The sequence below is a fragment of the Echeneis naucrates genome, chromosome 19 (genome assembly GCF_900963305.1).
Source record: "Echeneis naucrates chromosome 19, fEcheNa1.1, whole genome shotgun sequence".
Lineage (NCBI taxonomy): Eukaryota > Metazoa > Chordata > Actinopteri > Carangiformes > Echeneidae > Echeneis > Echeneis naucrates.
Window position 1 is genome coordinate 17,514,342 of NC_042529.1, and position 13,536 is coordinate 17,527,877.

General features: G+C 40.5%; 1 protein-coding gene across 1 annotated transcript; it reads left to right on the top strand.

Moving 5' to 3' along the window:
- Nucleotides 1-3,413: 3,413 nt before the first annotated feature.
- Nucleotides 3,414-12,853, top strand: adgra1a (adhesion G protein-coupled receptor A1a). Its single transcript, XM_029528196.1, has 3 exons — nucleotides 3,414-3,544; nucleotides 11,178-11,273; nucleotides 11,351-12,853. Exons 1-3 carry the CDS (start codon nucleotides 3,429-3,431, stop codon nucleotides 12,783-12,785), a joined length of 1,647 nt encoding a protein of 548 aa, XP_029384056.1. The 5' UTR covers nucleotides 3,414-3,428; the 3' UTR covers nucleotides 12,786-12,853.
- Nucleotides 12,854-13,536: the final 683 nt, after the last annotated feature.

Here is a 13,536-nt window from a genome sequence, read left to right on the forward strand (position 1 = left end):
CATTCATATGCCACTGTATGACTTACATATTAATTTCCTGTATATTTATTTGTTGGCTTTACTCATATTCTGTTGTTTCACCATTGTTGTTGTATTGTGTTAATTGTTTACAGTGTGATCCGCATTAGCCGGAATGGCTGGCACACACTCCTCAACTTCCTCTTTCACACCGGAGTAACATTTGGAGTCTTTGCTGGGGGCATCAATCAGATCAACTTCCCTTTTATGTGTCAGATTGTAAGTTCTTTTGCCTATAAATTATAAGTGTGGTGGTATTTTCTATTTTGCCTGCAAATTGTGATGGCGAGTAAGCTGCTCCTCATTTGTTGTTTTGACAGTTCCTGTCAGTCCTGAGGTCACTGACATAGAGGCCTCAAACAAACTGCCACCTGATTTGATACATAAAATGCTTGCATTAACAAATGTCATCTAAGTGAAGGACAAGATGAAAAATTTGGTTAATCATTAAGCTTCAGTTTGCAAGACTTAATTCACATTTTTTCCTGCTTCATATCTGCTTTGTTCTGATAAATAGTGGCATGTCTTTCATTAACCCTGGATGAATGCTAAATACTGGTAGAAGCATGCTAACATGCTCACTGTGGCAATGTTCAGATACAGAATTTTTATTTAATTTTTCTAAATTTTTTTATTTAATTGTAATGATGTCTAGGCTACCTCTTAAATTGGCTTCTTTGCTAAAGGAAAACTGCTACAATATTGGCTCTGTTGAAGCTCAAAAGAATCTCCATGCTTGTGTAAAGTGGTGTACACTACAGATGCAGAAAAGATTAATTCATGCCTCAGGGCCCTACTCAGTCAGTGGACCTCTGTGAATGGAACTCTATAGCTATAGAGTCACTATTGTTATCCTGCATGCTCTTTTTCTTATTTTACTTCTTCTTATTCTTCCGTCAAATTTTTTTATTTGATTTGTCCTATGGTTTTGAGAAAAACACAGCAAATTATATATGAAAACATGTGTCTCAATCTGTTTACTGTTTATTTTCTCTACTGGAGGAGTAAAGGGGCGAAAAAGCAGCCAAAAAAATTACGACTGTCTATTGCATTTGTGTATTCGTGTGTCTTGTCTATTCATCGAAGTTTTCAGCTATTTCATAGCTTTTATTCTTTTTGGGCAGCAACTGTTCAAGTATCATGCTCAATTCTGACATTTTCAGTTCGTAATGAGTGTGTATTGCATGCAATATTCAAAGTTAGTGGTGTGTAGTTTTGCAAGATTGGAGAGCTGAGGTGAAAATTATATTAATAACTCATCTTCACAGGCACATAGTTTGAGCTAGCCACACCATTTTCTCCAAAGTTCATTCATTCACCTTCAAACGCTTATCTGTTTCTGGGTTGTGGGGCTGCTGGAGCCAAATCCCAGCTCACACTGGGTACGGGCTACATCCTGGACAGGTCACCAGTCCATCACAAGGCCAATACACAGAGACACAACTCACACTCAGACCTACGGACAATTTAGAGTCACCAATTAACACAAACATGATTTCTTTGGACGGTGGGAGAAAACAGGAGTACCCGGAGGAAACCCATGCAGGCATGGGGAGAACATGCAAACTCCACAAAGAAAGGCCTCAAGCCTGGGAACTGAACCCACCACCTTCTTATTGTGAGGCAACAGTACTAACCACTATCCCACTGTGCGGCCATGTGTCTAATTTAACAGTGATTCAAACAGAATTTCATCTGTGAGCCTCTGAAGACATACACACGCATAGTGTAAAGTCTAAAAGTGTCATGGTAGGTGTAGAATTGTGGGTGGTGGTGTGGGAGTGAGGACCCAAATGCAGGAGCCAGACTGGGTATAGGTGAAAACTTAAAATACTTTTAATAGGAAAATCAAAATTACAAAATAACATGAGTGAAAAGGCTAGGGTACAGGAAGAAACAACAGACAGGGACAACAGGCAGAGAGACAAGCAGAGAGACACGGGCAGAGAGACATGGGCAAAGAGACACGGGCAGAGAATTAGGCAAAGAGACATGGGCAGAGACAGAGGTCAGGAGGGAGGGAAAGCAGGCCAAACACCACCAAGAATACAAGGGACAAATGACACGTGACAAGGATCTCACATGGACTTAACAGAAAACAGGACTTAAATACACAGTGACTAGACAAGACACAGATGATCCACATTAGGGCAGGGAAAGCACTCAACAGGGGATACAACCAGGAAGTAAAGTAATGGGGAACATGACAGAACCGGGACTTCAAAATAAGACAGGAAGTGACACAGACCGAACACTAAACACCAGACAGAACTCAAAACATGACAAGAAGTCAATGTTTCACTTTGGTCATACATTACGGGAGGACATTTGGGATTTGTTATGTAGGGGGGCTCTTTGCTCCCAGGGTTGCCATGGATACATATGCACATAGTTTACAAAATCTGATGATTTTGATGATGATATAATTTGTCACACTATAAATAAAATACAACAGGGTGAGACAACCCTATCCTCCAAGAATAAAGTGATAAAGGTTATAATTTGAGTTTAGCTTTTTGAGTTGGCTTTTTATGCTTTTATTTTGATTAGTAAGTGGTGGAGAGGCCAACAGGAAACAGGGTGAGAGGGCAGGGAATGACCTGTAGCAGAAGCTAGAATTGAGCCTAGACGCTGCGAATAAGGTGGCATGCTGGCCATTCCATTGACTGCTCTGACCTTCGTCCTCTTCCTGAAAGCTTATGTCAGCAGTATTTAACACATTTTGCTGGGAGATTAGGGAAAAAGAGAACTGGGTCACGATTATGCGCCGAGTCTGAGCCCCAGACAGTCTTGTGCAGTACGCTTTAATGTGAATTTTACTCTTCCTGTAATCTGTTTTTAAAGCCCTCTTGTGGACAGTCTCATCTCCTGTTGCTGGTGTTTCTGCTGTTTTCATGCTAATCAGGACTGCTAATTCTTCTCAGCAGTTACCAGTGATTGTCTAATCTCCCTCCTCACAAACGACTCACATTCACACTCATACATACTGTACAGCCAATTTAGAGTCACTGACCAGCCTAAACATGCATGTCACTGGTTGGTGGGAGGAAACTGGAGTACCCAGAGGAGATGGAATGGAATGCAAGCATAGTGAGAACATGCAAATAGAAAGGCCCTACGCCCAGGACCCAAACCATACCTTAATAAAGCTAAGCAGAATTGGCTCAGCGGCCATATTGTAATGGAGCTGTTCATTTGATGGCCATGCTATTTCATTCACTCCCTGGGCAATTTCTTAACACAATACAGTGACAGCATGATTCAGAAATAATACGGTAATAGGAATATAATAGGAGTATAATTTTGGGATAAGATGCCCAGCCATGTCACATCCAAATTACTTTTAATAAGGTTTGTTTGCATCTCTGTGGTAGGTTGGCATCGTGCTCCACTACACTTCTTTGTCTACCATGTTGTGGCTGACGTTTATTGCCCAGAACATTTGTAAAGATGTGTCCAAGGACCCACTCCAGCCCCAGGATACGAATGAGCTGGTCCAAACTCACACCAAGCCAACCATCCTCAGGTAAACCATGAAAATATTAACACTGCACATTGTTCTAATTACATTAGCACAGGGATAGACGCATGGAGTGGATTCATCTGGCAGAGTGGTGGAGTGAAGACCAAGCTTATATAGCTAGGTGATGAGGTGAATGGAAATGTGTGTGTTGCTGCCACAGGAGAAGCGAATCACTTCCCCTGCCACACACGTACTGCCAAAGGAAGAAAAGAAAGGGGAGGGGGAAGGAGAGAGAACACAAAAACCAAACCATAAACGGAATCATGAAAAGTACAACAACTTTAATTTATCTAAATTTAGAAGTAAGAAGTTCCAGGTCATCCAGGTCTTTATGTCTTTAGCTTCATTTGGCTTCAGTACATCTCGATGTCATCATCATAGCATGGAAATTGATACAGTGCCTCCTTATATTATTTACAGAAGCACTTAACTATGGCCACTGGTGTCCCTCACTTCTGGTTCCTCAGAGTAGTAGCCAATAACTAAAAGCTGCTTCTCAGCAGGTATTTCTGAAGAATCACCTAAATACTTTGGGAAATAGAGAAAGGTGAGTATCTGACACAACACAGCACCATGATCACCAGTAAGAGGAAAGGACGTAACATGCTTACTACAGCATGTCACACTGAGCAGATCTGTGGTAATCCGCAGAGCATTACAGCAATGATTTTCGCCCATGTTAAAGGAACTTGTATTTATTCATGTCATCTTTCAGAGCCGTTTTTCCAAACATACTAAAGAATTTCTTGACCATTTGATACTTCTACAGCATGACAATGAGTGTTAAATAATGAAAAAGTATGTTAAAAAAAAAAACAAAGAAGAGGATTTTTAAATCACATTCTCTGTAGCTTCAGTATCTGTTGCCACATTACACATTTTTATTGACCGAGTTCATGTCCCGAAATGCATAAATGTCGCTGACTAGATTCTTGTAGGCCAGGTCCTGCTGCAGCAAAGCACCCCAGACCACAACTCCATGCTTTCCAGTTGGTATGAGGTTCTTTTCTTGGAATGCTGTACTTTTGTTTACACCAAAACATGTGTTCTGGTGCCCAAATAATTCAGTTTTAGACTCATATTTCTGCTGTCATCGTCTTTGTCTACGTTCTCTCTGGCAAACTTCAGGCTGGCCTTGATATTTTTGTTAGAGAGCAAAGGTCTCCAACTTGCACACTTCCTATGCAATTCAAGCTCTGATAGTAGAGTCATGCACTTTCACATCTTGCTGTAGGGCCCATGATGACATTTTAGGATTTTTGATGACTTCCTTTAGCATCTTGCAGTCTGCTCTGGGGGTGAACTTGCTTGGAAGGCCAGACCTGGGCAGGTGGCAGTTGCCTTGAATGTCCTCCACCTGTGAACAATTTTCCGGATGGTGGACTGGCTGATGTCAAATTCTTTTGAGATCTTTCCCTTACCAGACTCATAAGCGGCTACAATCTTCTTTTTGAGGGCCTCAGTAAGCTCTTTGGATCTCACAATGGTGCTCACTCTCACTTCAACAGTCAGGGGCGCACCAAACTAAATGTCTGAGGTTTAAATAGGGCAAGCCACCTTCAAAATGCTGGGTAATGATGTTCTGATCATTTGCACCTGATGTGATACATCTATGTGTGATTTTAACCATTTTAAGTGATAAAATATGTGGGGTTGTCCTAATTTACACCTCACCAGAAATGGCATTCTTTTTAAATTACATTTAACAAAAAGTTTTCTGTAAACTGTAACGTTGTAAAGGTACCCAGAAGTCACGGTTCAGTATGAGTTTGGTAGATTTAGATTAGTATTGTTTGTGTCCACCATTTTACACACTGTATTCTGTTTTACCAGGGCCTCTTACTTCAGAAATTGAACAAAATAAAAATAATTGTAGACCCCAATAAATATTTAAACAACATTAAATTATTATTGACACTCACCCGCAGAATGAAATGACACCATCTTTTAAGAATTATTTACATCTTACAACATTGTCTTTTCTTTAGATTTTCATCTCTTGATTTGATGGGGTCTGCGCCCTAGTGCCCTCCACTGACCAGCCGCCACTGGTAAAATCTATTAAAAACAGAGGGGAACCCTCTGGAGCCTTCAAAGTATTCAGTGAAGGCCTAAGAAAAAATATTAAGGTGTGGTTGGGGGCTCCGGTGACGTCATAACCCTGAATGGCAGCCTAAGGTAACAGCTCCCTCAAGATAATAGTTATTTCGCCCCGATACAAATACCAGACTTTCAGATATTACTTTAACGAACGAGTGGGGCAAGAATGGGGAAAAAGCAGGTAGACAAAAAAGCACAGCCGTAGAGCATACAAATTAGGAAAATCCGGGGAACAGCTCCACTACGGGGACTGAAGATGGCGGAGCTAATGCTAGCCCTCGTTCAAGCGAATTTAAAGATAAACAACGTTCCCGAAGGAGCCGAGGGGTTGTCTGTGGTGGAGTTTGTAGAGAAATTATTGCGGGACACGCTGTAGATCCCCCCCGATCATGGAGCTGGACATTGAGAAGGCGCACCGCACGTTGGCACCAAGACCCGCCGGAGACAGGGAGGACTAGCCGCGGTCAATAATAGTCAAATTGCGCTACAAGACTAAGGAAGAGATTCTGCGCAAAGCTTGGGGAAAGAACAAGGTGTTTCTGAAAGGGAGGTTAATATACTTCGACCAGGATTACCCCCCAGGGGTCCTGCAGAAGAGGAAGGAGTATGCTGAGGCGACGCTAGACGCTTTATCTAGCTCAGCTCAGGGTCATCTATTACGGTCATCTATTAGAGACCCCAGCCTTGGAATCACACCTTTTTATTTTACTATTCATTCATGTTCTTGTGTTCTTATTTGTTCAGGGAGTAGATCTGTTAAGTTTGATGGTACACGTACAAGTAAACACACATGGCTAGCGAGAAGGTAAAATTACTTTCCTTTAATGTCAATGGGCTGCTAAATCCAATTAAACGCTGTAAAATCTTATCTAAAATGAAGACAGAACAAGCCCATGTAGTTTACTTGCAGGAAACCCACTTGACCGATAAGGAGCATGTTAAACTAAAGAAAAAGGGACTCACCAATCTGTTTTTCTTCATACAAATCAGAACATAGGAGAGGAGTTGCTATCCTTATTTCAAACAAATTTGGTCTAAACAAACAAAACAAATTTTGAAAAAGTATTCGAAATGAGTGATAAGGAGGGTAGATTTATTTTAGTAAGGGGGAAGATAGATGGGAATCCAACGTCTAACGTCTATGCACCTCCAGGATGTGATATCAGTTTCTTCCAAAAAATCACCAATATCATGGTAACTGAAACGGAAGGTCTTTTGATTTGTGGAGGGGATTTAAATATACATCTACAGCCAAAGTTAGACTCATCTAGCAGAAAAACTCATTATACAAAGTCCCTATATAAGAAAGTAAACACTTTTTGAGGATGTGGGTTTAATTGACATATGGCAAGACTTTTTCCCTAACAGAAGGGATTACACTCACTATTCTGCTCCTCATTCTCTGTACACAAGAATAAATTATTTTATGACATTTGGGAAAGATAAAGATAAAATACATACATGTGGAATCGGGACAATAGATTTGAGTGACCATGCACCAATTATTATATTATATTTATCTGTTGATTTTAACCTGCCACTAAAGAATAATATGTGGAAACTAAATTCAATTCAATCCATCTTTTAAAGCACAAATTAAATCAGAAATTACTGAATTGTCAGAGTTCAATGCTACTGGAGAGGTCTCACCTCCCATGTTATGGGATGCTTTGAAGGCTGTTTTAAGAGGGAAAATTATAGCAATATCTTCATTTAAATACAAAAATAGGAATAAAACATTAGAAGACTTAAACAAGGCAAAGGAACTAGAAAGAAAACACAAACTGGACTTGGCGCAGGATACATTAAGAGAAATCAAATCAAATCAGATTTATTTGTATAGCGCCAAATCATAACAAAGTTACATCAAGGCACTTTACATATAGAGCAGGTCTAGACCAAACTCTTTATAAATTTATTTAAAGAGACCCAACATGAGCAAGCACTTGGCGACAGTGACAAGGAAAAACTTCCTTTAAGAGGCAGAAACCTCGAGCAGAACCAGGCTCGGGGGGGTGGCCATCTGCCCTCGACCGGTTGGGTTGAGAGTGGGAGAGAAATCAGAAATATTAGGAATGAAATTAATAGTTTGGCCACACAAGAAACCAAGAAAAATCTAATGTTTTTGAAACAGAGACATTATGAAAGTGGGTCTAAATCTATGAAAATACTGGCGTGGAAACAGAAAAAAAAGATAGTGGAAAATACTATTAATAAAATTAGGGATCCAAGAACAAAAGTGATTAAAAATAAACTAAAGAAGAAGAAGAAGAACTAACACTTGTCTTACTCTCCACGCTGAACTGGGCTTTAAAAAACGCACAAACGCCACCTAGCTGGAAGGAGGCAATAATTTCAGCCATACCAAAAGAAGGCAAGGATAAAATAGAATGTGGATCTTACAGACCAATATCTGTTCTTAATGTGGATTATAAACTATTTACCTCTATCATGGCCAGACGATTAGAAGAATTTCTACCAACACTGATACATAGTGATCAAACAGGTTTCATACATCAATGCCAAACACAAGACAATATACGAAAGAACCTACATATTATGCATCATATCCAAAAAAAATAAAATTAAAGCCATGATTAATGTCGTGATTAGCATAGATGCTGAAAAGGCCTTTGATTCGGTCAATTGGAATTTTCTTTACAGAGTTCTACATAGGTTCGGGCTTCATGATACAATTATTAAAACCATACAGGAGCTATATGACAATCCTACTGCTAGGATTAAAGTCAACGGATATTTATCAAATAGCTTTACCCTAGAGAGGGGCACCAGACAGGGTTGCACACGGTCACCACTACTCTTCGCATTATATCTGGAACCACTAGCTCAATATACATTAACATGCCAGGACATCAGAGGAATCTCTATTAAAGGGACGGAATATAAATCGTCCTGTTATGCGGATGACATTTTGTCCTGGGCACCCAACATATTCTCTACCCAAACTGATGCAATTATTTGAACCCTTTGGTCAATATTCAGGGTACAAAATCAATATAGGTAAAACCCAGTTACTTTCTTATAACTATACCCCACCAGGAGAAATCAAAAATAGTTACCCCTTGGTATGGCAAATAGAGTCCTTTAAATATTTAGGCATCCACCTACCTAAAGAGCTTACAAAATTATCAGAACATAATTATCTACCCATACATAAAAAAATAAAGGACATAGTGAGAACTTAATTCCTTTCTTCAATCTTAGTTCAAGAATTGACTCTATCAAAATGAATATATTGCCAAGACTGCTATATCTATTTCAAACCCTGCCTATAGAGATCAGCCAAAATCAATTTAATGAGTGGGATAAAATTGTTTCATGCTTGTTTTAGGGTTTGTTGAATCAGAAATCACACTCAACTTCTTATATTAATATAAAATGGGAGAAGGGAGAGAAACCATTGTCATGTTTTTTGGGACTGCCCTGTCATGATGGACTACGGGAAAGAGATACACAATGCCTTACAGGACATCTTTAAATGCAAAGTACCTTTTGAGAGTAAGACTATGTTTTTTGGCCACATACTTCAAGAATGGCTGAAAAGGGATAAACACTTTGATGAACATCTTGCTTGTGGCCTGTAAAAAGGCTATTACCAGGAAATGGTTATCCCAGGAGAGCCCATCTTTAAATGTCTGGATGGAAATTACAATGGACATTTATAAAATGGAAAAGATAACTGCACTTGTTAACCATAAACTGGAGAAATTTGCTTCATAATGGGAAAACTGGGTTACCTATGTCACGCCCCATAGGCCGGATTTTATTTTCACAAATTCATGAAAATTGGTGTGTAGTTGTGTATTTTAAAAGATCACTCTCAACATGTACATAGTTCTTTTTTCTTGTTTGTTTGTTTTTTATCTACCTCGTTTGTTTGTCCCTTTTTAACTAAAACCAAAATACTACTCATTTAGGGCAGACAATCTATGATGTAAAAATATATGATGTAACAGGGAATATACTGGATGTAAATATAAATAAAAAGAAAAAAAATATTAAATATTGAATAAATACTGAATATTTTTATTCAGTCAGTATTAGTAACAATTTATTGATCTTTGTTTTAAACTTGGACTAATATTTCTTGAGAAACAATGGGTTAATATAATAGAACTTCCAATGGTATCTGGGTAGGCTATTAAATCAGCGATTCCTCCTGCTGGAGGGAAATGGCGGGAGCTAGTGAAGAAGAAGACAGTGTGGAATATATTTTGGATACTCCCTTTTCAAGATTGCCTTTTCAGGCAAAACTAGATATTATCCACACAGGTCGATCATCACCTGACTTGCCAGGATAGGTGCAAGCTAGCAAGGGCTACCATCAGGATTTTCAAGATAGCAGCTGCAGTCGCTATCAGTGGCTAACGGGAAGAAGCAGCAGCAGCACAAAACTGAATTTACAATAAGTATACTGTAGGCCTAAACCTACAATTTGCAGACACTTTTATAGCCCTTAAGGCCAGTGAAAAATGGCTGAGCATAACTTACAAAGAGCTTTTTCCTTTTCCCATTTCACCTCAGGAGGTGTTTGTGTTATACTTTTGGCAGAAATATTAAAAGGGCAAATAAGCCTTTCATATGCTGAACATCCATGTGACAAGGCTCTGGCTATTATTCGTATTGCTATGTTTTATCTTATATTGCTGCATGTGGTCCTATTGTAGGCCCAGGGTCTGGGTCCACAAGGACAAGCACAAGGATTCACTGCCCTATTCTTCATGGTGAAACTTGGTCAGACTCTGATCAGGTACACTGGTGAAATTGTTGCTAGTTATCTTTCTCTGACATAATTAATTTATTTTTGATCACAAATGGTGTCGCACCCCATCCACCCCCTCTCCCCACTTGTGCTCTTCTCATTCTACACTGCACGTGCACAGATGTTGGAGAGCATTTGCAAAAACGAAAAAAAAAAAAAAAAAAAAAAAAACCCAAACAAACAAACAAAAAAAAAAAAAAAAACATAAAATTTAACAAGTGACAGCATTCATTTGACAGTGACAGGCTACAATTGTAAATGAATGTAGCAGAACCACTGGCTTATATTGGCTTTTGGCTAATCCCTCAGGTCTTGTTCCCAAATGATGGTAACTTAGAGTAGCAGATTGACAGACAGTTTGCTGGGGCAATATCTCTCATGCAAAAGAAAGTTGAGCCAAAAGGCAAGGCTCTCTATTTACCAGCAATTTTATTTATTCAGTTCAGGTGGTATGGCCTCCTGGGCCTTTTTTAGAGGCTTTCTGGGCAGGTCTGATTGGAAAGAGAACTACAGTTAGGCCCACATACTGGTGAAGCGAGTACATAACCATCCCATCTTAGGCATGAATCAGGATTCCTCTGGTCCTGGAAAGCACTGCTTGAGAGGGGGATGCCTGGAACGCCTACATGCAACCTGGCCCATGATTAGTAGAAGAAAATGCTTGGCTAGAGCTTGTCCTTTGATTCAGCTTGTTATTGGAATTGTTAAATCCCCAGCCAGTGGCTGTACTTGATATTTTTCACTTTTGTGCAGATTTTATCTTCTTAGTGATGGAATCCCTCTCATAATTGTTGGCGTTACGGCAGCATTTGGTATGGATAACTATGGCAGCACGGATGAAGCGCTGTAGTAAGTATTATTTTTGTGAAATCATATTGCAATTAATGCTTAAATAAAATTATTTTTCATTTCTCTCTCTTTTTCAGTTGCTGGATGGCATGGGAACCAAGTCTGGGAGGTTTCTATATTCCCATGACTCTTCTTTTCTTAGTAATGTCTATGTACTTCCTCTCCACCTACATTAAGCTCAAACGCCACCCAGAAAGGAAGTATGAACTGCGACTTTTGAGTGAGGAGCAGCAGCAGCTGTCATCCAGTGAGGCAAACCAACACTGTCAGATGGATACCGGTGGAACTTCTGGACCTGCTGGGGACTGTCCACCATTTGCTCCTGGTGTATCAGTGCTAGTCAATGAGCACTCATTTAAATCCCAGCTCCGGGCCACAGCCTTCACCCTGTTTCTGTTTCTGGCTACCTGGGCTTTAGGCGGACTGGCAGTGTCACTGGGACATTTCCTGGATATGATATTCAGCTGCCTCTACGGAGCATTTTGTGTAACTCTGGGTCTTTTCCTACTCATCCAGCACTGTGCCAAACGAGATGATGTTTGGCATTGCTGGTGGTCTTGTTGTCCATCTAAGTCCACGATGGAAAATGGGAATGGGGTTGAGCTAAGCCAGAACCAGGGACTCCATCCACCCCACAGCCACCAACACTCCCCATGTTCAGGCAAGCAGCCACTTTTCTCTCCTCTGCTTGTGCAGAGTTCATACCAGAAAATGACGTCACCCTCCCAGAGCCCCATAACCAACCACACAGGTGCATGCTCTGTGGCTGTGATGAGTCCTGGTACAACCACTTTCACCTCACCTCTCACAGATCCAATGGCCTCAATACATCCACAGTCACTTCCAGATGACCTGCCTCATCTCGTTTTGCCCCTGCACAGCTGCCTTACTGACAGAACAAAGTCACGCTCCTCGAAAACCCCACGTCTAAGCCTCCAGGACTACCAAAGTCACATGACCTCTGTTAACACAGATGAGAGTGTGCACACCTCCCATATAGACAGCCTTCATGCTGCACACCATCTTGAAGGCTCAACACTGGTTTCCAAAAATCCAAACCCAGACCTCCAGCTTACCTGCCTCAGTCCTCACTTAGATAAACAGCTTGTTTCCTGCCAAAGCTTGCAATGCCAGACATCCTGCCACAGTGTACAAGACTCATTAGCTTCTTGCTCATGTCACAGCTTACTGCCTTCTCATAGGGTTCACACCTGCAACTGGCACCAGCGCAGTTCAGCTGATCATTCCTCCAATACAAGCTTCTCACAGTATCAACAAAACCCTGATGCTTCCAGCTCCATGTCAAAGATAACAGACAAAGAAAAGGCTATTCTCTGTGAAGAGCAAGAGCAGAAAGGCTTTCCCAGAAATACTCTGCCTCGGCAACATGCCAGCATCAACATCCGAGGCTCCTTTAGCCGAAACAGGAGCCTGCAGGAGGATAACCTCCTGGGGTTAGCCGGCACTAGAAATTTACGAACTGGCCGTTGGATGAATGAAACCACTGTATAGTTTTCTAATGTGTTCACCTGCAACACCTTACAGCAGCCCTGTAATCAAATTATTCCTAAAGTATTTGGACCTCACTGCCTTTAGTATTGCCCTTAAATCATAGGTTGAGCTTTTCAGTGGGTTGTGGTATTGTAATGATATGTAAGAACCCCAAATTATGAAATTACAATAAGTTTTTATAAAGAAAGAAAACTAATGTTTACTTATTTTCTGCTCCATGCAGCTTTAAATTGCAGTCAGTATTTTTTGACTCTTGAGAGCATATGAACTCAGTAGGCAGCAAATTCAAGAAAAGAATTTGACCCCCACCAGTTCCAGTCTTTTTGTGTGTGGTTTGTGTTTACTCCTCGTGATTCCTCAACAGTCCAAAGCGAAATCAGATATGCAGCCCAGAGATCTTCACAGGTCGAAGACTGTGATAAGATTCTTAGTCACTAGGAGCTACAGGACATGACCTTGTGACGACATCCGAAATATGTGCAAAATAGCGCAGTATCTCAGCAATATTGATATTGTGACGTAACTTATCACTTTTTGGCTAAGCCACTGTTTCCATCCACAGAGTGCTTCCACATTTTACTCATCAATTATGCAAGAGAACCACATGGCAGAATTGTTCCCCAAAATTCTCAGATACACATTCACCTGCAAGGAGAAAAAGAGTAACGCTCCGAAGCGTCAAATAAGATTTTAATGAGGCATTTATCCTCACTTAGTTTCAGGACTGGAGGTTTTCATGTGTGAGACACCA